At 48.3% G+C, this 25,987-nt stretch overlaps 1 protein-coding gene across 11 annotated transcripts in view; it reads left to right on the forward strand.

Annotated features, from left to right (window-relative positions):
• Window positions 1-25,987, forward strand: part of LOC119465801 (phosphatase and actin regulator 1) — a 150,842-nt gene that overhangs the window by 8,224 nt on the left and 116,631 nt on the right. The window contains exon 1 of one of the 11 annotated variants that reach the window (XM_037726262.2): window positions 7,518-8,636. The exons of 9 other annotated variants lie outside the window; for them this stretch is intronic. In XM_037726262.2, the coding sequence (XP_037582190.1) occupies window positions 8,573-8,636 (64 nt within the window). In that variant the 5' untranslated portion in view covers window positions 7,518-8,572. Of the gene's footprint in view, window positions 1-7,517; window positions 8,637-25,987 lie in introns of those variants that run through there. One more of the 11 variants, XM_049657225.1, reaches the window with a different exon arrangement.

Below are 25,987 nucleotides of genomic sequence, written 5' to 3' on the forward strand. Positions count from 1 at the left end.
GTCGTAATGAAATCAATCTTAATTAAACCTGCCTTAATTGACGTCATCAACTGCCTCGATTGGCTCACTTGACTTTTTTGCACCGTCGTCACGCCAATGCCTATTACGCCGGATTTTCCGCCTCATGAGCCACATAATGCTTTCGCATCAATAAGGTTTGTTTCCCCTTGCTTCAATTTTGGCCCTCGGCTTCCTCGAAATTCACGAATTGTCCTTGAATTCTGAGGCGAACGTTCTTTACGAACCCTGCACAGCGGTGACCTTCGGAAAAGTTCGCCGCTTCATTTTTCCTCCCACTCTCCCCTCCTTCCTGTCACCGCCCTCCGCGTAGCTCCTCAAACTTTTACAAGTTGCGATTTCTCTGTGTTCAGCGCAAAGTGGTGTGTGATGGGCGGGCGTTAAGACGATCTCCGGGGGTACATAGTGTTGCTCTCGGCGCTCGCGCGCCGTCTCGCTTTAGCCTGAATGTTCCGCCCCGTGTCGTTTCGACACATCACCCCAGCCGGCGGGCGGGGGGGCGTCACCGTCGTCACGTCTTATTGTTGTCGCGTCTTCTCCTCGTCTTCTCGTTCTGCGAGTGAAACGTTTTCTGGACATCACAAATGCGACGATTCCCCCTCCCCCCTCCGCGTTTTCTTCTTGCATCGCCCAGCGAAAGCGCGTCGTCGTGTGAATAGATGATCTCGGTGTTTCTGCATTTTATACTTTCGGTTTACGTTCGTTTCGTTCTTTTCTCTCTCTCTCTCTCTCTCCCCTTCCTCAGGGTTTCACGCCGTATTGATGCCGGAACTTTCCCGTCACTCAGCGTCTCGGCGCTGTCTTTGTCGATTACCCATTGAGCGTGTAAACCTCGATTTCTTTTTTTTTCTCTCTCTCTCTTCCATCTTGAGGGAGTTGCAACACGACCAAAGTTTTCGAAACGCGTTGCTAGCTGCAAGCTTTCTTCTGACGAAAGAGAGTTCTGGTTGGCATGAGGTTGTCCACCCATTTCCTTTTTTTTTTTTTTTTTTTTGTCGTGGCTTGCAAGGGCGTTTTCTGGCTTGATTTCTCGTTTTCTTTTCGCTGTACCACGCATTTATGTGTACGTGGTGTGTACAATCGCGGACAGCTTAAGTAGAATCACATTGGTGTGGGCTGAGGGGTGTGGAGCGGCGGCGCCACATTTTTTTTTTCTCGCTTCAAAGAAAACGCGTCGAAAACGCTTTACTATCAAAGTTTCGTTTCTGATGCCTAGAAAAACCGTTGAATTTCTCGGAAGCATAGAAATCCAGTTTTTTCATTCTTTTTAATATTGTACTGTTGCTTGGAGTTTGAACGGTTTCTTTCTACATTTATTTGTTCGCGCTTGTTCGCTCGTACGCAAGTGTTCAGGATGCGCAGAAACCGTGGAAAAGAGAGACCACAAGAAACCCCCAAAACGCACTGTGGTAATCGCGTGAATCGTTTTACAATAGCTGGCTATCTAGCATCGTTCTGTGTTCCTCGAGGTGTTGCGAGATGGCGCAACATGTCCACTGCAAGTTGGATGTGTGTGCGACACGAGCTTGTGCCTGACTACGGGAAGACGCCGGCACGATGATGATGATGATTTATTGCACTCCGGCGATGAAGGCCTTGCCAGCTACGCCATTACGATACGGGCCGATCACGGAGGCTGTGCTGTGGGTAGCCTGCGCCGATCCCGAAGGCTGTCCAATGTCTCCCGACATTTAGAGTTGCTATAGATGCCACGAGGGAAGCAAAATCGTTGCTGTCCGACGTGAAGCACAAGCCAGCCGTCTCGAAGTGCTAGCCCGTACGTGGAAAGGAGTCTGGGAAAGGTTTACCCTAAATCGGGCAAAACTCATCTACGATGACTAATCCAAGTTTGCGAGTAGCCGAAAGGCTTCGTGCATGAGGTGTGTACGGTGTACTGTAGCTATAGGCTCCCATCTCGTGCATTCCTCATGACACGCTGCGCCTTCTGGCGGCGCCGCCTGGAAGTCCGCGCATGCGCAGTGACACATGCGAGGTAGCCCAAGTTGGAGTAAAGATGTGCATTGACGAGCCGCCCATACTCCGTGACGCATACCCATGCGAACACAGCCCGCATTTATAGACCGCGCCGATCTTTGGGATCGACCCATATATTTTTGTGGGATAGGTGGATAGCCAGACGACCGGAAAGAAAGCCTATTTGGGTATGCAAAGAATGCTGCTTGCATTGAAAAAAATTCACCGACGATTATATACGATACTACCTAATGCTAAATTTGAGCGCAGCTGCATACGTCTTGCGGGGCACCACGCTTTTTTTCTCACGCATTCGCCATGCCCTCCTCCACCGCTCTCCGCCTCACGGTTTCGCTGCACCCTCCTTCCTCCTCGCGCGTTCTTCGCTATCGCCGTCTTTCATCCTTCGCTGGTGCTCGTTCACTCGGTTACGAGGTACAACGCCGACGCTCGCCGGATGAACGGGTGCCTAAGGGCAGCAGTGCTCTAAAATGTTTATCCACCTGTTCGGGGCGCACCTTAATTGTCCCCAAACAGTAATCGTCGTCTGTCTGGTTAGGCTTTCCGTCCATATAAAAACTGCGCTCGCTGCTTTCTTGTCGCGAATGCTGTGTGATGATAATAACGCGCGTGCCGTCCGTGACCTGCATGGAGTTTCCTGCGAAAATCACTAGGGGGAATCCCGGAACTGTGCAGCTACCACTAGAGTGACTGTATAGGCTCCCTTTTGGGGGAAACAAAAGAGCCTATACAGTAAATCTGGCTACCACGAGAATGATGGTTAGTACATGGATTTCTTTGATCTTCGTGCTTCCCTATAGTGTAATTTTTGTAGGAAACTATGTTGTGACCTGCAAGTACTGAGCGAGCATCGTTAAAAAAAGGAAAGGGACGCGAATTAGGTAACAATTATTGTTTAGAGACAAGATAAGCCTCAAAGGGTGCAAACGTTTCTTAGTGTTCTTAGTCTTCCGTGCCATGCAGGCGTTTGTATGACCTAGTTGGTGCGTAGGGCATTCGGCTGTTGCGTGGCGGGACCCTGGTTCTAATCTCACCATCGGAGGTGTAATTTTCTTATTCGAGGGGCCCCAAGCGATGTGAGACAGGAACGTACCTATTGCAAAGCGCCTGACAGGAGACAAATAAGGCTACGCTTAAAAAAAGAAAACGACAGAAACAAAAAAAAAAAAAAGACAAGTTTTACTCGTGACTGCGGCATGGCTTGGACTTACGATGCGTAGTGAGATGGCCTCCGCGTAGAGCAGACGTTGCACCTTTCGATTCCGGTACGCGTATAGACGAGCGTTTCGTTTTCTATCTTTATTCCTCCCTTTATTCTGTGTTGTGTAAACATTTGCGTTTCGATAACGCGTGCCGTTCGAGGTTGCCGCATTGCGGCGTCGTTCGCCGCTCTCGGGCGTTGCTTCTGCAGAAGGCAAATTCCGCTTCCGTAAGTGCGGTTGTGTCGTCGTAGCAGGACGCTGACTCAGAGCTGGCGCCTTCCATTCGGGATCTCCGTGTGTCTGATATATTTATTGCCCGTCTGTTGTCTATGTACTCGAAAAGCGGAACAGGGGAGGTGCTGAATCTTCTTCCTTTCTAAAACCACGTGACACGTGCGCGCGTGCGCAGGAAACCGGATTTCGTAACGTGTTGGCAATGTGAGACACTCTCGATCGTCTGCTCCAGCAGCTGCCTAGCCGGTGGGGGTGATAACAATTACTGTACTAAATTTTCAAGCTAAGATTACACTTCATTGATGAAGTGATCTGGTGCATTTAATTTTTCTCGGTGCGGAATGGCGTTTGGGCTTCCGGGCTTTAGCTGGTCATTTTATTTCCGTATTATATTTATTTATTGCAGCTTTTTTTTTTCTTTTCTCTCCATTCTCTTTGTTTCGTAGTTAGTTCTGGATTCTTCTGCGAGCAGTTAAAATTAGCTTCGTGGCTTAGTCCTCGCTAACCATCTCGTGTGATTGCGTCATTCATCGAATGCAGTGGTGCGGACTGCCATTATTATTCGTACGCCGGGCCCCCTTAATATGCGCCGGGAGCTTCGTTGCCGTGGGCATTATTGGTGCGGTTAGCTATATATAGTTATCTGGACAGTTCTAATTAGCCCGACGGACGCAACCGTATTCAATGAAAGGGCTGCAGCGGGCCGCATTTCGTGCACGGCGATCGTAATTTAGCTCGTTCTAGGTATGCCGTGCACGTTCGTTCTGACCGCATTTCTATACTGAGATTGCCGTATAACTTTCCATTTGCGACGCAGAAAGGCGTCGTTATTGAAAGCGGGCGCCCAAATTGGGGTCCTAATTTGCTCATTAGAACGATGCTTGCACGATGACTCGTTAAGGACGATAGCGATTACTGTAATAGTGAACGAGTAACGTACTGTGCAAATTTCAGGGAAATAAAGAATGCACAGAGCGCTCTGTCCTTCCTCTGTTTATGTCACTCTTGAAATTCGCACAGTATATAGATTACTTGTTCAGTATGAACCAGCTAGCTCTGCAGCAGAGTACTTCTGTGTATGATACGTCGCCGCTGATATATCATTCTCGCATTTTGGTATTGCTTTACTAAGGTTGGCGACAACCTAAGAACAGAGTGTCAAGTCACCGAGAACTTGTGTGGGTGCGCCGGCCAATTACATTCGCTCGTCTCCGTGACGTCATGTGACGGAGGTGATCGGACTACTTGCGGTATTGGAGTCTCTCGGGAACTACGTTTCAGTGCGCAGGGATTCTGAGTGCGGGTTCATTGTGGTCCTGTGGGCGGAGCTTATATAATACTAATCTTGTCACGATCGAGTGTAGAGAGCTTCAACACTGCCGTGGATTGATGATATCAGCACGCCCTTTGAGATAAGAGCGACTGAAACCACCAAGCGGGTGACTTTTTTTTTTTTTTTGTGACCTTTCTTCATCGTTTATTATTGGCCCTTAGATCCATGATTCCGCGCTAACAATCTAGACATGTATTGCCATGTAAGAACGTAGCTCTTTTCATTCTGCGTGTTCCCAACCCTTTCGTCGCCGATATTCTAGCCAGCCGTCTTTTATTGCATTCTCCACCGCGGTTTCCTTCACCTGTCCTGTGTTATTGTGAAAACCCAATGCGTAGGGCAGGGTAACTACGTCGTCATTGAACCACTTGGTGCGTACTGCGACATGCTAACAAAATGTGCCCCATGGCATCTGCGCTATTCGCACACACTACGTGTGTGTGTGTAGTTGTCCCATGACTCCCACCCCCCATCGTTCGTGTCATTCTGACAAAGGTGGCGAGTTAAATCACTAAGTCATCTACTTTCGTGACATTTATTAATTATGAGTACTTCTATAACTCTTACCTGGTTTGCAAACAACACAAACAAAAGATCATCAGCAAGTTTTACATTGTAACATCCGTGTGAGGATTACCATCTGGCCGCAGTAGCAGCAGTGCCTGTTCTGGTATCTGCTGACCAAAGTCTGCAGATCTTTTTATGAAACAGGGAACACCATAGCTAACGATGTTTTGGTATTTCTCACTAAATTTTAGTTTTTTTTTAGTAATACTAAAAGTAGAGAGATGCCGATGCCGACTATTGAAAGAAGCTTGTCACCGACTATAGGTGGTCGACAGTTGACTCCGAGCTCCTCCACTGCGCCGTCTCTGGTGATCCCAGTGTTGCGTTTTGAACGATAAACTCAGCTATGAATGAATCGGCGTACCTGCCAACGCTCCGGGAATTTTCCGTACTGCTTAGGATTTTGGACTGGTTCTAAGATTCTACGAATGTATCATCGAGATTGGCGCAAAAATGAATTATCTTCGGTATCCGACCTCACCCTTGCAAGCATAGCCTCAGAGATCGGGCAGTGCTCTTACAGTGCGCGTACCGATCCCGGAGGCAACGTTAATAAAGTGCTATGTATCCCATGTACGGTGTGTGCTCTGGGCCAACTTTAAACAAATGCGTGCTATTATTCCCTTCGATCCACCCTTCCGCTATTGTGTCCGCGGGCATTTTACAAATGTAAGTGTTCACAGGTTGACAGGTGTGTTGATTACCTAAAATGCTTTTTTTATTATTTCTCATCCGATTTTGGTACTTTCTGACTTCGACTGCAGTATTTTTCGTCTCATAAGCTTAGTAGTCCGGTGTAGATTTGGGTGTGCGCTAAATAACGCTAGGTAGTTAGCAATGTGCTCCGGAGCCCTCCTCTACCGTGTCGACCTTGCCTCGTGAACGGTCAACTCATAGACGAATTAATCACTTATCAAACCGTCATTCAGACTTTCGAACAACCAATCAATCTCTTTCCAAGCTATTGCCGAAAACGGTAGCCTCGAAAAAATAAAAAAAAGGGCTCCGAGTAAAATTATCGCTACAGTTGTGGAAACGCTTTGACTCCGTTCGCTGCTGTACGCCCACGTCGGTTGCCGAAAAAAAAAAAAAAAAGCCGGCCGTTCAAAATTCATAGTCGCAGTCCGCCGCACTCTCTCGCCAATAGACGAGAGCGCGTGTGGTCGTGACCTGGTTTCAGCTTTTCCAATATTCGGCAACGGCTGTGAGCTGAAGAAGCTAGCGTCGGTAAGCTTTTTTTCGTTCTCTTCTTTTGTTCCTGCTTAGCGTTTCGGTTCGTCTGCTGGTGCCTCTCAATCCACTTATATATATATATATATATATATATATATATATATATATATATATATATATATAAATTTTTTTTGGGGGGGGTCGAAGAGGTCAGGGGGTCAGGGTTGTTTCTAAAGTGGACGTGAACATTGTAGTAGGTGTACGCCGCGCTTCAGTAAGCGGAGTTGTTTCTCGAGTTAAACGTACGGCTGCCGTTCAGACGTATTCCCGGAATGGTCGGCTTCTTTCTTTGGTGGCTTTTTGAACGGCTTTTGCGTCATTTAGCGCTCGTAGTTGGGTAGCTTCACCTTTTTTTTTTTCATCCTTTTTATTTATTGTATAGAGGTCACGTGGTGTTAAACACCGTCGCCCACACGCGTGCACTGTTTTGTATGCCCTCACGCACACTGACAGCTAATAAAGTGCCTTGGCACTCTTGTAAAAGTTGAAAGCGGGGCCTTGGAAGAAAGAAAAAAAAAAAAATGTCGGGGAGAGAATAGTTGGATGCCGATCACGGAGAAGTTTGTGAATCATCGTTTGAGCCGACGGAGCGTATGGATCGGAACTTTTTTTTTTTTTTTTTTTTTCTCTCAGCGGGAATGGTTTCGGAAAGTGGCGTTCCGCTTTCGGCTGCCAAAAGTAGGAAACCTTCCGGGGCGCGTCCTGAATGCCAAATGTTTTTCGCTCAATGCGCAGCTGCGCTGCCGTTGAGGTCGCCGTCTCGGGTGCTTTTAATTCGCTCTTCCGCAGCTTTCGCGCACCGTCATTAGATGGCGCTGTGCGTCGTGGCGGCGGCGGTGGCGGCGTCAGTTGTTTCAGTTCTTTCCCTTCTCGCTCGCTCTCCAGCTTCTTGCGAAGGTGTTAGGAGGGTTTATTGTCACATTCTTTTTTTTTTTCTTTCTTTCTCTCGCTCTCTACACGGATGTCGACATGCCTCGCACTCTGCCTTGATCGTCTGGCCACGGGTGCGCGCGCACGCGCGCCTCTGTCGTCGTCTGCTTCGCTGTCGTCTGCTGCTGCCGCGCGTGAGAGCGCGGTCTCCTTTCGGCGGTCTGCTCTGCTCGTTGCGGCGCCGGCGTTTCGTGACGCTGTCGTTAACGGCGGCGACGACTGTCTGCTGCTCGCTTTTTTTTGGGGGGGTGCGAATCCCCGCGAATCACGGCCGGACCATTCTCGTTTCTCGAAACGGAAGCGCCGCGCCGTCAAGGTGACGGTGCACCAAAAAAGGAATCGAGGAGAACTGCGCCAGACGAGAAAGAAAGGAAGCCCAGAAACCTGCGTTGAACGGAATTGTTGCGGTTCTGCCCCGTTATCGCCGGCATCGCCGTCAAGGGTGCGCTTCGTCTGTTGCGCCGTTCGAGTGTGTCGTCTGCCAGCGGTCTTTCTTCTGGTCGGCGCAGTTGTCGCTGCCGCTCTTGTGTGAGGTGTGCGCGTCGTCTGGCCAGTGGTCTTCGACAGCAGAAGTGTCGTCTGGTAGCGTCAGAAGTGTGTCGTCTGGAGGACCGTCGTCTGCTCGCCTGACACGCGACCTGCGGTTGCGCATGCGTCAGCGTTCCTTCGTCGAACGCCGTTAGGTGCTGTCGTCCGGATTGTCGCGGTTTGTCGTCTGCTCGCTGTTGTCTTCTGCATCGTCGTCTGCTGCGGTGTGCGCGTGCGCAACGCTGTCAAGTCGCTTTAGACGCTATAGTATGAACGCTGCGTCGACGGGAGAGTCTTCCGTGCCTACAGCTAAGTTCCGACACGTTGTTATCGGAGTTTAGATGCACTCGGGATTTCTTCCTGTTTCGTGGTGGTCGGTTCCAGTTGCCGTCCGTGTCACGTGTGTTTTGTGTGTACGGTGTGAGTAAGCGTGCGGCCGTCATCAGCCGTTCGTGGGCTGCTTTCTGAGGAAAGGAGGCGTCGTACACCGGTCACCGACATTTCCAAGATCGTGTTCAAGGGCTCCTCGTCCATGACCTGTATGCTGGTGGAGTTGCAACCGCCAGGTCGCCCGGAGCTCCCAGCGTTTGTTAACGGCAAGTGTTCTTTTTAACGAGCGCTTCTGTTGTCGGTAGTTGGTGAGCTTTTAATAAACCGAGCACATAATCGATCAATAGAGTGACATTCTTTAGGAAGGCTTCGGGGATGTTTGGCATTTCTCGAAATCTGCCAAAGGAAACGTAGTACACACTCAGCTGGATGTTTTATTTCTCTAAGCGGAATGTGTGTTGTACCTTAAACTAGGTAACATTGCTACGGTGACATTTGCTATTTGACCTGAATAATCACAATGTGCCCTAAATAATTCGCGGCCTTAGTATAGGGACGAAGGTTCATGTCAATCGAAGTTAAAATGACCAGGAGCCAAATATACCTAAATTACGGAGCAAGCTGTCACTTGTCAGCATGCGCAATATAACGTCTGCAGAATTTTAATAACGTCGACGCTTAGCGTTAAACCCAACGAAGTATAACTAAAACGTAAGCCTATGCGACTCTTGTTGTTTACGACGAAATGGTTAGCTAACCTGTAAAATTTAGAAAATCTTAATATTCATGAAATTTACTGTTTTTACAGTGTAGTGTAAGCTTCATATTGAGGCATATCTGCTCTGTCTGCTTTTTTACTCTTTTTTTCTTTCTTTTATTTGCATGCCGTTGTAGCTTGTCATATCTGCAAGCCTGCTCATGATTGTTCGGAATGTTGACGGATAATATCAAAGGTAATGTGCGGGTTAGTAGTCATGGAAATTGTGATCGACCAGCTGAAGTGGAACGAATGTAATTTGAAATTAACGAATAGATGCTGCAGTCGGGCTTTTGAAGTTCAGACATTACGATTCATTTGAAGTTCAGACATGTCGCGGGCGCTGAATTATTTTGCTGGTATGGCTTGTCCTTACAATATTTGCAGTGAAGTTTCAATAGCTTCTCTAAAGACAGTTTATCGAAAGTCTGTGAAAAGTTAACCGGAACTCTTCAGAATGTGAGCAAGGTCATTCCCCCAACTCGGCCCCCAAGGCTCTTCAACTCCGAAGAAGAGCCTCCAACTCGTACATCCGTGTAGTGATATTTTATCGCACCGGTGACCTTTGAACAATGGCATGTTCCCAGCTGATACTACGGCGATGTTCTAAAAGTGAGTCCAGAAAAAGAAGCGCCGTCAGATACACTTAATGTATTCATCTTTATAGTTTTCCGTTAAGTATAGCCCGATGCGGGGATTGGCGGAGTAATTCGCCTACGTCCTGCTTCATTATCCAAGAGTGGGGTCCCGCCGTCCCGGTGGGTTATTAGAGCGACGCTTTATAAACGCGGGCATATTTCTGCGGTTAAAAATGACAAGTGCGGTCATTCACGGCGAGAGGTCTAAATTGAACGCAGTCTATATAGCATAGGGATGCGCTTGCGTCATGCGGCTTCCTTTTCTGAATGGGCTTTTAAAAACTAAGGAAGCTCCTGCGAAAGACCGGCTCCCACCTTTTTTTGTACGCCTAAGTGCATTAGGACCGCTGAAGTGCTTCTGGTTACGTAATCACCGGGTCGATTGGAGTGCAGTGAAAATCCTGATCTTGCGCTTGTACGGCTTTCTTGCTGTGCCAAGCAACCAAGTCACGGGTTCGTTTCCTAAGGGGGGGGGGGGGGGGGGTATGCTTTCGCGATCGTGTACCTGTAGATTAAAAAGGGGGCCACTGAATTGCAGAACTGAAGTCAGTTTTAACTGGTAACGTAGTGTCTTTTCGGAAATCCGCGCTCATTCGTCACAGCAATGGTTATTACAGCGGAAAAGAGTCCGAGCTTCTCTTACGCTACTGTGACGTCACAGATTTCGAAGTACTTCCGTGAAGTTGGCCCATTTTGGCGCCGGAAAGGGTACATAATTCTCGCTGCGTTCGGACTTGGGTTATACAAAACGCTGGAAGTATACGCTTTTCCGTACTATTAGGTTGGCCTGTACACAAGATGGCCGACCTCCTGCTCGTGGCAACATATTGCCGACGGTATATAGGCTAACAAATAGCGAGGACGTAGCAAGGATATATAAAGCGGTGACAAAGATAGCGCGGCACCAAGTCCTGCGTTCCCGCTTTATGTTTATGTTTCTTACGTGCGCTATCTTGTGTGCATCGAACGAGATGTGCGGGGGAAGTGCGCTTGCAGAAATTTTTGCATATTCCTAATAAAGAGACTCGACTAAACGCCTTCAATGTCCACGGCGTCGCGGTTAGCTGGTGCGGAAACTATACAGGACAGCCTTGCCAGCCGTCTTTTTAGCTGAATTTAGCTGAGAACGCTGAACCGCTATAAATAATGATCGAAAAGCACTAATTCAGGAGGGGGTCTCCTTCGTTGAAAAAAAAAAAAAAAAAAGCGTGCTGCGGGCCTTCCATCCCTCCGCGCTTCAGGCAAATAGTTCCTTCGCGTGCGACCTGCATATAAATGTCGGCGTGTGGCGGTGAAAAGCTACATCGCACTCAGAAGCGTATACACACAATCGAGCATATGCTCATGTCAGCGTACACACATCGCAGCAATTACGCAATGTCCACTCGGCGTTTGATATATGGGCGGCCATATTGGACCAGCTAGCCAAACACACTTGAACGCCCTCCTAGTCCGATCTATACATATCCTATAGGACCTAGGGTTGGCGTCGTCCGAGGCCTCGGCTTGCGTTATGGCCTTGTTGCCGCGCCTCATGTATACGCCGCCGTGGCGTGATTGTGTTTTCTGTGTTTATTTTGTGTTTTTGTTTTACGTGCTGCAATCGTTGCCTCCTCGGTCGCCCTGATGGACGGCCCTTCTGCGACGATGCCTCCTCGAGCGCTGCTGGCTAACGGCTTACCCCCCGATACTCTCTCTGGTCGGCCGTAACCGTCGTAGGCACAAGAAAAACAAATGAAAATGAAAGAAAGTCTATATGCACGGCACGAGCAAGGTTACGCCTCTTTCCTAATGGTGCGTGGCCCACGCCATGTCGTCGTCTCCCAACGTGCGCTTCTGTTTGCTCCGCGAGCTCTTCTTGCGCATGCGTGCATGTGTCTGTGTGTGCAGAAGTCGTACTTCTGCTCTTTACGATGTGCATGCCGTCTGCTTCTCCTCTCTGAAGGCTATGCATGCCTTGTCGTCTGCTGTAGTGCTTGTTAGACGGTGGCAGTATACGAAGCGGTTTCCAGCAAAAAAAATTACTAGAGGGAACTCGAGGGCTGCGAATCGTTCTAGCTTTCTGTTGGTAGGGCATTGATTCGTCAGATATTCTTGCTTAGATTGGAAAATTGTTGTCCACCGGACTGTAGCACAAAGCTTTAAAGGAATCCGCATATGGGTTTCTCATGAACAAAGCTCCGCAGATTGAAATTCGTCCTGGTCCCGAATTCGATCCCCGGACCAGGACGAATTTTTTATCAGCGAATCTTTCTGGGAAACCCGTACGGGATTTCCTTGTTTCCTTTCACGGAACCGTCTTTCACGTTGCGGGCTTTGAACCGCAGAAGTGATTTGCCATAGTCTTCGTGCCGATAGCTTGGGACGTTCTTGTGGCGTTATTACACTTCTACCTTTCTAAACATCCAATTAATATTTTTTTCCTCAGTGCGTGAAGGCTACGGAGTTCTGCACGCATTGCGCAATGTTTATTACAAATTGTCTTATTTATAGCGCAATATTTTGTTTAAAATGATCAATTTGCGAAGTAAAAAAAATTGGTTCGAAGACAACAAGGACGACGTTCAGGCAAAATCGGTGTGTACTGCACGGGACTATGTATACTGTATGTGACGTCACTGCCGCAGCTTCCCACCGAGTTGGTTTTCCAAAATGGCGCCTGGGATGACGTCATTTCAAGCCACCTATATTATCCGATATGGCGCCTGAGATTACGTCATTGCAAGCCACCTTTATCTTTCAATATGGCGCCTAAGTTGACGTCATTGCAAGCCACCTATATTCTTCAATATGGAGCCTAAGATGACGTCATTGCAAGTAACCTATATTCTCCAGTATGGCGCCTAAGATGACGTCATTGCAAGCCACCTATATAATTCCTTATAGTTGGGACTGCCATACTCCCAGCTCCAGTGTACACTATAGTGTCACATTTTGTCCGTGTACTGTATAATCTTTCTACGAAAAAACTATATCGTCGCGAGGTTCGTTAGAGCCCCGACGCTCATTTCCCTAATAAGTCGTCTTCCAGCGAGGCAACTGCGATGAAGTGGAAACGGCGGCGGCGGCCGCCGTCGCCGATGTAGCGGCGAGAGCCTCCGGCCGAGGCTGCCGCCGTGCTTTCGCTAATTAGCCTAATGAACGATTGGGGACGGCGGACTCCGCGGAGTTTGCTGTGTGGGCCTCGGCGCGAGAGATTGTGCGAGTATATCGCCAGGCGCCGCCGATTTCGGGGAAGTGACATTTCGCCGTTCGCCGTCTTCGTCCGTCTCGCTTTTCGGTTATCTTAATAACGGTTTTAACAGCAGCAACGACTTCCTACCGGGAGTACGAGGTGCGTTACAGATGGAAGAAGGAAATTCGGGTAGAAAACCATCTGTAATGATTGCCAGCAAGAATTGCACTGTCTACAAGAAGGTAATTGGGGATGTTGGGCCTCGGAAAGTCTAAGTGTGTTTATGGGCTGTTTAAGTAAGCCTACAATAAACTAACGATAAACCTAGCGCTAGCTTTATTGAAATCCGCTAGCATTCAACCGGGTTGCGGCTTCAACCACTTTTAACGAGCAACAAATTTTCCCTGTCGCAATAGAGTTACAGATTTGGGGGACGCAAGCGTAGGGGCCCCAAGCGCTAGGGGGCCCTTACGCTTGCGTCCCCCTAATCTAAAGCTCTCTGATGACTCTTCGCATGCCGCAAGGACGCCAGCGCTTGAAAAGTTTTAATTTCCCTTGTGGCAGTACTGCTGAATCTGGCGTGGGCATGGCGTGACCACTGTAACAAGTGGTCAAGAGTGCCACGTGTTTCTGCTACGTGTCTGCGATTATATCTTTAAAGGGAGGAGGGGGGGGGGGGGGGCTGGTGCAAGGTGACACTTATTGTCAACCGAGCTTTGCAGCAGAGTCGGATTTCTTCATAGGAGTTTGACGTTGCATGATCGATGCGGTTTACGTAGTTGACGCCTGTTTGCATTGCAGAGCTTGACTTGTAAATTTGAAGCTTTAATATATGATCTCTTCCGACATTTCGCAGATTATTAATAGAAGTTATAAATGTACCTTCAAGAGCCGCTAGCATTCTAATTTTTTTTTATGCGACAAAAACTGATTCAGGTTATAGTTCTGCGCGGTGGTAAGTGAAATGTGAGCATTTGTACGTTTTACTCGTATTTCGATAGGGAGAGGTCGAGGGAGCGTACTTATCTCCTAAGACTCGCTGTATACTCGATGAGGGGTAGTGGTCCTATAATTTAATTCAAGCTGGTTCTGCGGTGGCTAAGTGGGATCATTTCTGTTTCACTCGTGATTGAATAGGAAGACTTAGAGGTTTGAATAGGGAGACTTAGAGGTAGAGTCTGCGTATTCTCTAAGACTCCCTAGACCTCGAGTTAGAAGCATCGAGCTCGCGCGCTGAATGCCTAGAAATTTCATTCAATTTGTTTTATTCGTGGCCGAATGAGGGTATGTCTACCTTTAGCACGTTGTTGAATAGGGTTAGTTCGAGGTAGAGTCTATATATTCCCTAAAACTCGCTACGAGTCGAGTTAGCACGTAGCTTGCGTAATGGAGGCGCTGAAAATTGATTCAAATCGGTTCAGCAGTGGCGACAGCTAAGCGTTTCTACGTTTCACACGTGTTTAAATCGGGAGACATCAAGGAGAATTCTACCTATTCCCTGAGACTCCCTAGCGCTCGAAGTTAGAAACACCGAGTTCGTGGACTGAAGGCCTTGAAATTTAGTTCAAGTTAGTTCTGAGATTGTCAAATGTGATCATTTCTACATTTAATTCGTGCTTTACTATGGGGACCTTGAGGCGGAGTCTACCAGTTCCCTAAAACTCCCTAGGAATCGAGGTAGAAGCACCGAGCTCGCGGGTTGAAGGCCTTGAAATTTAGCTCAAGTTGGTTCTGCGATAGCCAAATCTGATCATATCTACTTTTAATTCGTGCTAAACTATGGGGGCCTTGAGGCGGAGTCTACCAGTTCCCTAAAACTCCCTAGGAATCGAGGTAGAAGTACCGAGCTCGCGGGATGAATGCCTTGAAATTTCGTTCAAGTTAGTTCTGCGATGGCCTAAATGTGATCATTTTTACATTCAATTAGAGCTTTACTACGGATACCTTTTAGGTGGAGTCTACCAGTTCCCTAAGACTGCCTAGGACTCGAGGTAAGAAGCACCGAGCTCGCGTTTTGCCAGTCCCCGAGTCTACTGCTTTAGTGCATGTGCTGCTCGGTCGTGTGTTGCTCTCGCATCGCGTTTGGTCCTGCAGCTGCTCTCTTCTCGCGGGCCGGAGTGAGGCGTGCTGATGAACTGTGACGTTCGAGCTCTTCCGTGCGAACACCCCCCCACCCATTGTCTCCGCTCGGTCCATGCAGGCACGTCAATTGCTTTTGTGCGGCCGGAGCCGCCGTGATATGTTCTCGTCGACGAGGCGTTCGCTTGGCTTGATGGACGGCTGTAGTTGCCTCGGGACTATTCAGAGTGTCGTCGTCGTCTTGTCGCGAAGTCGCTCACATGGCCTGCAGTGGCAGCTCAGGGCGGTGCGCGGAACTGCTGGCCGCGAGGTCGTTAGCTGTCGAAGAAATGCATTGATAATGCTGATGCCAGTGCAACTAATTGGGAGCAACGCAGCCCAGAAGTGGGAGTGGATTTGTTAACATTAATCTGGCATATGACGCAATTTCTTTCTTTCTTCACCCACCGCGATGGTGCACTGGTTACGGCGTTCTGATGCCGAGCTTGATGTCACGAGTTCGAATCCCATCCGCGGCGGCCGCGCTTTGATCGGAGCGAAATGCAGCGGCCCTCGCGTGTGTACCAACGAAGCAGGTGAAATCGGAAACAGAAAAGTCGGTGAAAATACCGCTGTGATCTAAAAAAAACTGTGTGTTGCTTCTCAGTATGTGCTGGTGCAAGTTCGCAGCGTATATAAAGTTCAATTCTGAATAACGTGTCTGTGTATCGAACCAAAAGCGTGTTTGCTATTTTTTTTTCACCTCCACCCTACCCAAATTCGTTGTAGTGCCCACGGTATTTTTTACACGAGTTCCAATGTCCACAGGTTGGCAGGTACGGGTGCGTTAGCAGCATGATCTACGTAGACCCGACGCGAGCACACACAAACAAAAAAAGGTGGAACACGCCAGTGGTGTGCTCCCGGGACCGACGTTTATACGTCGCATTGTTTTCGAGCAAGCTAACGAGGCAGAACGACTTGTTTGAAACCACCTGGAAGCGTATACACTGTCGACGGACGAAGAGGTTTTGTTTACGCTTACGCAAAGTCGAGGCGTTGGACGAGCCGACGCCAGCTGAAAAGGTGGCCGGCACGTATTCTTCTTTTTCCTTTTTTCTGACGTACCTTCGTTCTCCCTGCTTGACAGATAACAGAAAAATTCCTGAGAAACGGGACAAAGAAACACGATGTGACCGCGACACTCTTAAAAGGTCGCGCACCTCTTAACAATGTTGTTTCGACCTCTTTCTGCTGTCAACGGTTTCTACGACTCCTATGGTTTTGTAAAACTTCTTTTGTTTGTTTGTTTGTTGGAGCTGGGGCAGAGACGACGAGTGCTTAGCTTAGCAACAGTTGTGAGAATTATATCGATCGAATCGGATACTTCCAGAATAGTCCGTACATTTGAGCGAGACGATGTTTTGGGGAGTCCGAAGGCTCGAGTTTTCACTTACAACCGTATTAAGAAAACAGATAAGGAAGCCAGAGAAATTAATGGTCGCTTCATTGTACGTTTTTCCTTCCTTCACGTAACCAATTTTCCAGCCGTCTCTAACGTATAGTCGTCACTGCAGATTCATTTACGTTCGCCCCTACTGTCATTGGAAGCTAATTAACGCCTCGCTCAAGCCAGCCAGTTATGTTTATCGCTGGATGGATGCTCTGGTGATTCTACGAGAGCATGCTTAAATATGTAAGTCGTCTTTATCTGAAAGTGTTTTAACTACGCGTTATCAGGCGCCCTGATCAGATTTTGAACAGTACGGTACTGTCACTTTAAATATCGTAAAAAACTTAATTCTCTTCGAATTTGATTCATTCCTTTTCGATATGGATCCGTAGCTGGCTCCCTTCTCTCAATATCTCCTAAGCCGCACAATGTTTCCTCATATCTTTGACGGTTCCCAAGTTACAGCGCCATATCTGTCCGCTAAATAAGTGTAAAGATAAACAGCCTGCGGAATAACACTGTATCGCTCGTGCGCTTCCGCTGCGCACCGCTTTGCGATGATAATGTGTGCAGCGCGGTCTTACAGAAAAGACCCAATCCTCTCAGCCCTTCCAAAGTTCACCCAGGCGAGACGAGAAAGCGAATGAAACCGCTGCGACTCAGAAAAGCTTCCTGGATTTTTAGCGCCGGGGAAAAAAAAAAAAAGAAGGAACGGCCCGAGTGGCAATTTCCGGCTCTCGCTTAATTTGTTGTATTTCTTTCCCTGCCGAGCATCTGAGATGTCCCGGCATGCACTGTCCGCACTGGTTTAACAGCGTTACGGAAGTTAAAGAAAAAGAAAACCGGAGGCAACGAAAAGGAGGCGCTAGAAATCGCCTCAGGGTCGTCGTCGTCGAGGCTAGCAATCTGGAACGCGAGGCTGGGACTCTGAGCCGCTTCGCTAATGCGTGTCGTGTTTCATCTCGCGGGCTACCGCGCGCGTGGGGGCGCTGTGCTCATTTCGCCGGAGCAGCTTCGTTTATAACAGCTTAGTTTTATACGCGACGGAAAAGGAACGCGAAGTGCCTCGAGGTCGGTTACGGAGATGGCGGAGAACAGAAATTAGGGAAAACAAGAAAACTCGAAAAAAAAAAAGAGAGAGACGGTAGTAATACGTTTTAGCGTGTCTGTATTACGTTTAGAGAGTTTTCAGCTCGTCCGTAAGCGTGTGGGTGGTTCGCGGAGCACCGGGTTTACCGATGACGTAGACGCGAACACCCGCGTTGGTGGCGCCGCCTTGTGGTGCGGAGTTTAACCAGAGAGGACGCTGAGCTGTGGTTGGCAGTGACCGACCGTATTCTACTTTACGGTGCTGGTGTAAAGTATCGGCGGCGACGCAGTGATTAAAGTTCATATTTTGTGTTTTTGGTTGTTCATTTTGCTTCGACTGTAACGTCCATGTAATGCAAAAAAAAAAAAAATACTATCCTACGTGTCGTGGTTGAACGAAGTGTCGCAAGATGCCGCTACCTGCAGTGTTCTTGCTGTTACGTTGATCCAGTTTCCGGTAACCCGGGATTCGCTAAAGGGTTGTACGAAGTCCATAATAAAGTTTTAAAGAAAACCGCAAGAAAAACTGAGGTAGAGACCCATTCCCCTGGTGCTGGAGCAAAATAAAGCAGCTGGACACGGAAATATAGTGACGCCCGCAGAACCGAGTATTATCAATAAATAAATAAGTAGTAAAGAAAATACAGAATTCGAAGTCCGGTCCTTCGGACCTCTACATGTCTTTCCACTGAGACGCTGGCAGAGCTGTTAGCCCATTTCTACTCTCTCCTTCGCTATTTCCCCCAACCCTGCCTACTGCGTTCCTGGGAATGGGGGGAGAGGGTACAGGAGGGAGAGGGTGGTCGCAAATGTACCCAAATGCACTCGTGGTCCGGGCTCCCCTTTTAAAGCCTGCGGTGTCGGTCCGGAGTGCACACGCCGCTTCGCCAATTCCGCTGCAGTGCCACGATGCGGCCGGATTTTTTATTTATTTATTTTTTTTCTCTGGAAGTTGTTTCAGAGAGGCAAAGGAACTTCTGTATTTTCTTTTCTCGTTGGCGCAAACGATGTAGCTGGAACGACATTCCTGCCGGGTTAAGAAATAATGGAAAGAAAAAAGAAATCTGCGGAACTTCGTAGTTCGCCAAGCTTAGAACTGGAACTTTTTCTTTTCTTTTTTTTTTTTTTTTTGGTTCCACGAAACAGCTTATATTTAGGTACTTCCGCCGCAGCTTGGCATGAGATGGGAGAATTCTCTGCGAAATTATGGCGAAACAGGGTTGGAAGCGCGAAACTACTGCTGCTCGCTGGCTCTTGTGTAATTCGCGGGGCCTTCCTTCGGGTTATAGTGCCAGACGAAGGCGTTAGTGAGTTTTGGTCACCGACATTTTCTTTCTTTCTCGTCAGGGTTGTGCCTTATTTTTCTTTGCTTCGAACCCCCCCTCTCCCTTTCTTTTTTAATTTCTTTCCCCCTAGTTTCTGTGGCAAATGTAGTTGGCAAACTGAAGTCGACTATGAAGGGGGAAAAACTATTGCGGGCTATACCAGGAGGATTCAGTGCTACCCAAAACATCTCCCAGTGCTCTTCTTTAACATTTCATCGTGGCGCACATTTTAATTCTGATGCGGTAACTGCAAAGCTTTCGAGGTCGCGCCAAGTGAGGAGCGGTAGATTCAACCGCGCGATGTGTTTAGCGCACCAGTCATTCTCGGCGTTCCTCTCCTCGAAGGTCAGCGTAGTCAATCGTATTGCGAAAGCTACAGCTATACCGCTCGGCTCTGTACGGTTGCTCCAACTGCTGCAACTGTATGCCGCTCCACATTTTCTTCACCTACTTCCTACGTCCTCCTGTAGTTCCTCTGTGCGGGTTTGCTTTAATTGTCAAGCCCCCCCGCCCCCATCTGCTGCTGTTTCTATCTATCTCTATCTATCTATCTATCTATCTATCTATCTCTATCTATCTATCACTATCTATCTATCTATCACTATCTATCTATCTATCTATCTATCTCTATATATCTATAAATGTCTAATTTATGTTCATCATCATCATCATCAGAATATCTTATGTCCATTGCAGGAAGAAGGCCTCTCCCTATGATCTCCATTTACCCCTGTGTTGCGCTCTGTTATCTATCTATAAATGCCTAATCTATGTAATCTTTATATCGATAGGTTATGTATTCAGATTAAAATATTGATATAAAGATTACATAGATTATATCTAATGCCATGGATTGTCTCAGCCGATTCCGTTCGAGCTTTTTTTTATTATTGTTATTAAAGAGGTATTCTTGATTTTGCTTAAAATCGATGCAACGTTCCTTGTTCCTTTTGTTTTTACACGCACTTGAGCGTGGATTCATAGGGAGGTCAGGCCGCCTTTTCCTATGCAATGTTTTTTTTTCTTCGTTATTGTTTTTTTCTCTGTAATGCGAACTTAACCTATGGGAAATTTTCTTTCCATTCTTTCCTTTTTTTTTTCGTTCTGGCTTACGCCGTCGTCGAATCTTGATCGTGCTTGCCAAATTGAAGCTGCGCGAATGTCGTTATAGAGGACGCGTGACGAACTGACTTCGTGTGGTGCGATAATCTATCGCGCTAACGTAATAAGTAGCACTCAGTTTGCCAGAGTTCATGTTTTCCAAGTGTTCTCTTCTTTCTTTCCTATTACGTGCAGGAAGCGCGTGGTAGAACTTGTACAATTTCGCGAACAATCGTCAGTACTCCTTAAACGTTCACTTCACGATTTGCAGGCAACGCAGAAAGGTCGGTTATACGTTGTTTTCTCATCCACTCTGTGGAAATCGCCTTGGCGAAGTTCTTTGGCCATTGTTTGCAAGATTACTCCGCGTACGAGGCGACTATCTCCGTGTGTTTTCTCTCTCTTTTCTTCTTAGTATTCGTTCTCCGTACAGTCATTGGAGGGTCATTAATGACGTCAGCGCAGGTCGCGCGCTTTGGAGACGGCGGAGCTAGATTCCATTCTCTGCGAGCCTTGCTGCAGCAATGCCGCTTCAAGAAGTGCGCCTCGGTTGTGTGCGACGTATGTACAGAAGGAGCAACGTAGATTTTATAGCGTCGATGACCTGCCGGACATGCCGGCGTTCCTTCTGCGGTTGCTCGGAATTTCGGGCGATGAGCACCTTTTTAGTTTCGTATCTTCCGTGCCGTGTTCTCGCAAGTACCGAACCTGCGGATCTGAAATCGGTGGTGATGCGCGGATGGAAATGGACCGGGTGTGAGATCACGCTACGTGCGTTACAGGCCGGGACACTGATTGGGGCTTTTGAGACCTTGTACTGTACATTTATGTTTGATTAATGAAGTTACGATGATTGCAACTAGTAGTAATAGTTACGATGAATTCAGTAATGGCGCGTCTGCAATGCAGAAAGAAAATTGAAAGTCGGGTCTTACCGTGAGACAATGATCGCTATGCGTTTTTAGAGGCAGTTGACTCAAAGTGCCACGTTCTGAGCACTTTTTTTTTTTTTTTTTTTTTTTTCAGCGCGAAGATGACCGAGAATATACTGACTGCATTGATGTCGGTGGCTAAAGAGTTCACAGTGCCGCGGGCAGTCGCTGTCAAAACTGCAGATACAGAAATTACCACCACACGGCCGGTGGTCAGCGGCTGAACTCCACACAACGGAATAAGCTTTTTATTAACCGATGCCTGTTAACCCGGTCAAAAGGACTTTCGTCGACATCTCATCACCGAGGGCAAACGAGCCCCATAACCAATTCCGACTTGTTCGCCCAGTAGCTGCGTGTACAACTCGTCAAAAGCACGGCTCATTGCTGCGACGCTTCCATCGGGCTATTGTTCGCGTGTTAGCCAACAGTTTCCTGCTTAAAGCTGGGGGGTGGGGTGGGGGGAGTCTGTGGGAGCCACGATTGCCGCTCGTCTTGGGGTGTCTCCTCTCCCATTCCCTCTCTCCTGAATCCCGCCCTGGGGTCTGGAGTCGCCGCATGCTGGGGCGTTCACCCCTGGCGTGCCTGGCTCCCATCGAACCGGTGACGTCATCGACTGTTTTCGTGACATCACCGATTCCGTACTCTCTATCTCTCCTTCCCCGTCTTGGCTGCCTGGGTATTTCGGGGCCTTCGGCATCCACGATGAGGAGGAGGTAGGATGAGCTTGGCTGGTTTCCTGCTCTCCCCTTTCTATTGTTGTCTCATCGTTGCTGGAGAGATGAGTTCCGTCTCGCGGGCATGCTCTGACGGGCATTTGCTGCACAAAGTACAGATCAACATGGCGAAAAGGGGGGTAGGGGCGTCGCTCTTCCTTATACCTCCTATCCTGCCAGTTCACCTCCCCCCTCCCCTTGCCATTTCCCTTGCCTCATTTCATACTCTATCAATCTCGATCCTAGCTAGCTGTCTTTTTGTTTATCAGTCCCACGGCTGGCTCGCGAGGGCCCCCGGCACCAGTGCCTTCTTTATCGTGATCGATCGTTTTCGCAAACCGGAAGGAAGGAACGGTTCCTCCATTTGTGCCGCAATCGGCGACCGACGCGCCGTCTGGCCGCCGGCAGCGGAAGTGAGAGGCGCGTGTGTGCGGTAGCCGTGTGCAGAATTAGCGTGCGGTAGTTTTGCGACGGACCGTGAGAAGAGAGCGGTAGAACAAAACCTGTCACGGGGACCTCGTTGTTGCGAAGTCTGGAAATGACCGACGCACTTGGGTAATCAGGCGTTATAAATGCGCCAAACGGGTAGAAGAGGTTGTTCTTAATGCTTGTGCTGCTGCGCAAATATAGTCTTCGTGGTACGTGCGGTCGAATAGTTAGTTGTACAACTAACTAACCCGTATAGTTAGTGGTTCACCTATCCATGTCCCAATGCCTCGGACAATGACAGGTCCACCTCTCGATTCTTCGGCCCAATTTCTATAACTTGCTTCGACTATACGCAACTACTCCCTCTATCTGTTCTGTCTGTATGTCCGTCTGTCTACGTATATTATCTATGTATATTATCGATATCTAACCGGGAGGGAGCCCTCCACAGCGGCGTAATTCACGGACCCAGTCTTGATTTTGACGTTAAAACCCATCAGTCAGTCAATCTCGTGTCTCCACTTTGGACTGTATTTCACCATGGATTTGTAAGAAACAAACAGTTGCGACTGTCAAATGTAAATATGTTTCTTGAGTCAACTCTATGTGATGACGTACATGCGTCATCAGATGGACAGTGTCTATAAGATAGGCCTTGTCTCGTACTTTGAGTCCTTCTCAGCGGCCTTGTCAAAGGCCGCCAAGAAGAACTATGGGTAGTCTATCGCGTTATCTAAACGATCGCTATAGGTAGTCTATCGCGGTATCGAAACCATCGCGTACCCACCTTGTATATACTCTGCCTGCCGCTGCTGTCGTAACGTATACGAGATCCCACAGCCGAAGCTTTGACGCGGCGTCTGTTTTTTCGCGATGTGACGAAGGAATTCCTTGTTGCGCCTCATTAGGCGATTAGGTCCTGCTGCCTCTCTCGCAACTGCGGCAACCGTCATCATGGAGTAATTAAGTCCGCGACCGAACAAAGATCTCTCCCGAAGCCCCCTCCAATTACCTCTGCTTCCCGCTCGCGTCGCCAACGCCTCCCTCCATGCCCACGCGTCGCCTAATCTCATTAGCCCGCATGATATCCCCTACTACCCTCGACCGCATTTATCGTGTCGTGGTATGTATATATATATATGTCGTTCCGTTGCTCTGGTAGACCACCGGTTAGCTTTCCCTGCAGGGTTTACGCGTCCTCGTCGAGCCAATTTGTTCCTGTTGGCACGCGTGTGTTGTTTTGCATTTCCGTTGAATCGATTCGACGACCGCTGACGACGTTGCTGTCGTCGCCACCGAGCTGTATCGGTATTCCCATTAGTATCTTGCCGCGTGTGCACGCGTTTACTTTTCGTGGTCGCAATTCCACGACGGCGCTCGTTGCTGTCGCCGCTGCCGAGCCGTACCGGCGTTGCTGTTAGTACTATTGTTACGCGTCTGTTTACTTTTTTTTCCGGGTTCGACGATTTGCCGATTCGGTTGGACCTAGCACAAATGGTTTCCATCAGAACGCACTGACACACAGGCAAACACTGTTCAGTTGGACCACCGCCGACGGCGCTTGTCGATGTCGCTGCCGCCGCCTTGCAGTCTCCGTTTGGATGGCGAAGTTTTTCAATGAACTGTCTACCGTTCATTCATCGTCTCTGACTTCACGTTGTCCTGCCTGCCTTGTCTGCGCATCTCACACCCACATATGACTTGTCGTCAGCCAGAAGCGGCTAGAATGCCGTTGACCGCGCGATATGGAATACGAATTTATTTTATTTATTTACTTTCGATACCCTCAATCGCCGAGGCATTGCAGAGTGGACTGGGTGACAATATATAAACAATATAGATTGCCTTTTGGGAAAAGGGCTGGCCTTTCAGATCATTACAAGTCGATGCGCGTCAGAATATGACGACAGAGATCGAGGCCCGAACGTCGCGAGTAAGCGTAGCAAAAAATGGCCGTCAAACTTTATTGAAAGTGATCTATAGGAGCACTCTCGCAACCGTCTGACTCAAGGGCACTCGAAAGCGTTGGCTCTGTAACAAGAGAGTAATTTTCCGGATTCTGCCGACTATTGCGGGTCGGTTGTCTGCGCGCGTAGACAGAAACAGCCACAAATTTGTTCACTGTATACCCCCACCTAATTCGGCCCTCGTCGGCGTGCTATCATATACCGTTCGTGGGAGAGATGTATAGCACTGAATAAGCGTGTTACAACTAAGCTCTCCTCGGCGAGCCTATATAGCGGAGTGCTGTTGTCGCTGCCACTGCTGCTTTTGCTGGTCGTTCGAAGGGCAGCCGGTGCGCAAACGCTGCATTAGCCGTGCACCGTTATTCGCGCGCTGCGTAGATCGATGTGCACGCAAGCGTATACGGTCCACTCCCTTTCCGATGCCTGGTCGATCTGGCGCCAGCGTCGCGGAACGCCGACCACCAGCTCTCGCCATGCGCCCTATTAGGCGTTCCTTCTCTTTCCTTTGTTTCTTTCTTTTCCTGTCCTTTATTGTTTCGTTTCCCTCTGTGACGTGTGTCCTCTTGCTCGTCAATCGCCGCTGCTGATGCACGTTGAATAGCGCACACTAGTGAAGCGCTTATACGCTATAAAGATACTTTGTGAAATCTCTTGACTTTCTATACGGTTGGGTATTGTGGCGCCATCTATAGTAGCATGTTGCGGGCCAATGGCGGCTGTTGGGTCCGATATTTTGGCGCATACCCTTTGCGTCTCTTCCCGCCTTTTCGTGATTAGACATATGACACGAGGGGCTTCAGACAAGACAGGAGCCATTGCAAACACGTGACTGTAAGATCTCATGATCATTGAAATTTTGAAATGTAGCAGGACTAGACATCTGGGATGTACACATACGATAAAAGAACAGGCTTCGCGAACCAGTGTAAACACTATGCTTATATCTCGATGATTATGGCGCGGAAGGTAAGTACACTGAAGAACAAGCCGAAAGAAAAGTCGCTCTGCTATTAGCGCGTTTTCTGTCGGTTTGGTCTTTCTTCTGCTTTACTTTTGCGAAGCAAACATTGACAGTAAACGCCGGGCTGCCCGGTGCCGTACTTTGCTGCCTTAAGCATAAGTTGCGGCCGCAAGTAAAAACGCCTTGTCGCTATACAGGGTACTGCTTCGTGCTACCCTGAGTAAGTTAAAGTTGGCGCCGGTCCAGCTTCGCCGTGAAGGTGCCTTCTTCACTCCATAATTTTTTTTTTTCCAGTGGCCGTTTAGGCCTTCACACGCCAAAGAATAGCCAGAAGCGCCCCTATTGTTTTCTTTAAGCGCATGCGTGCTGCAGAACGTCAATAATGACACGCCCCTGAGTGTGATTCTCAACGGCCCCCGTTTTAGCGCCGTGTTTTCAGTTCTGGCAGTGGAACGCATATATCGACTGCAGTGAGCTGCACTTGCTGTCGCGCGCTCTTTGTCGTGTGGACCTGCGAGTTTTTTTTTTTTTTTTCTGTTCCTGCACTGCCTCTTTGCCAGTAATGGGGCACCCGCGGCTCCGTGATTGAGAGCTATGGCATCTATGGCAGCTATTTCTTTTCTTTATTTTTTTTTTAGAGGGAGGGTGGGGGGGGGGGGTTCTTCCGCATCGTGTATATAAGATACTCGATGCAAATAAAATTCGAAGTTCAATTTGCTGGTACTTGTGCGTTAAAAAGACACTATATAGACAAACGCAAAGTCTAGACTTCCAAAGCTCCTGATTTTCAATTCGCACAAATTGAGTGTATTACTAGAAGAGCAAAATGAAGGTCAGTGTTTCATTTCTTGCGTCTCGCGCCGAAACCCGTGTGCGATGTGGCGTCACTGTGACGTCTTTTCTTTTTTCTTTCTTTCTTTTTTTTTTTTTTTTTTTTTTGCTGCTGTGTTTCAAGCGCAACTCTCGAAACTTGGTATAGCTCAGTCCTTGGCTCTTTTAGAATGCAGTGTAGTAAA

The sequence above is a fragment of the Dermacentor silvarum genome, chromosome 10 (assembly GCF_013339745.2).
Source record: "Dermacentor silvarum isolate Dsil-2018 chromosome 10, BIME_Dsil_1.4, whole genome shotgun sequence".
NCBI lineage: Eukaryota > Metazoa > Arthropoda > Arachnida > Ixodida > Ixodidae > Dermacentor > Dermacentor silvarum.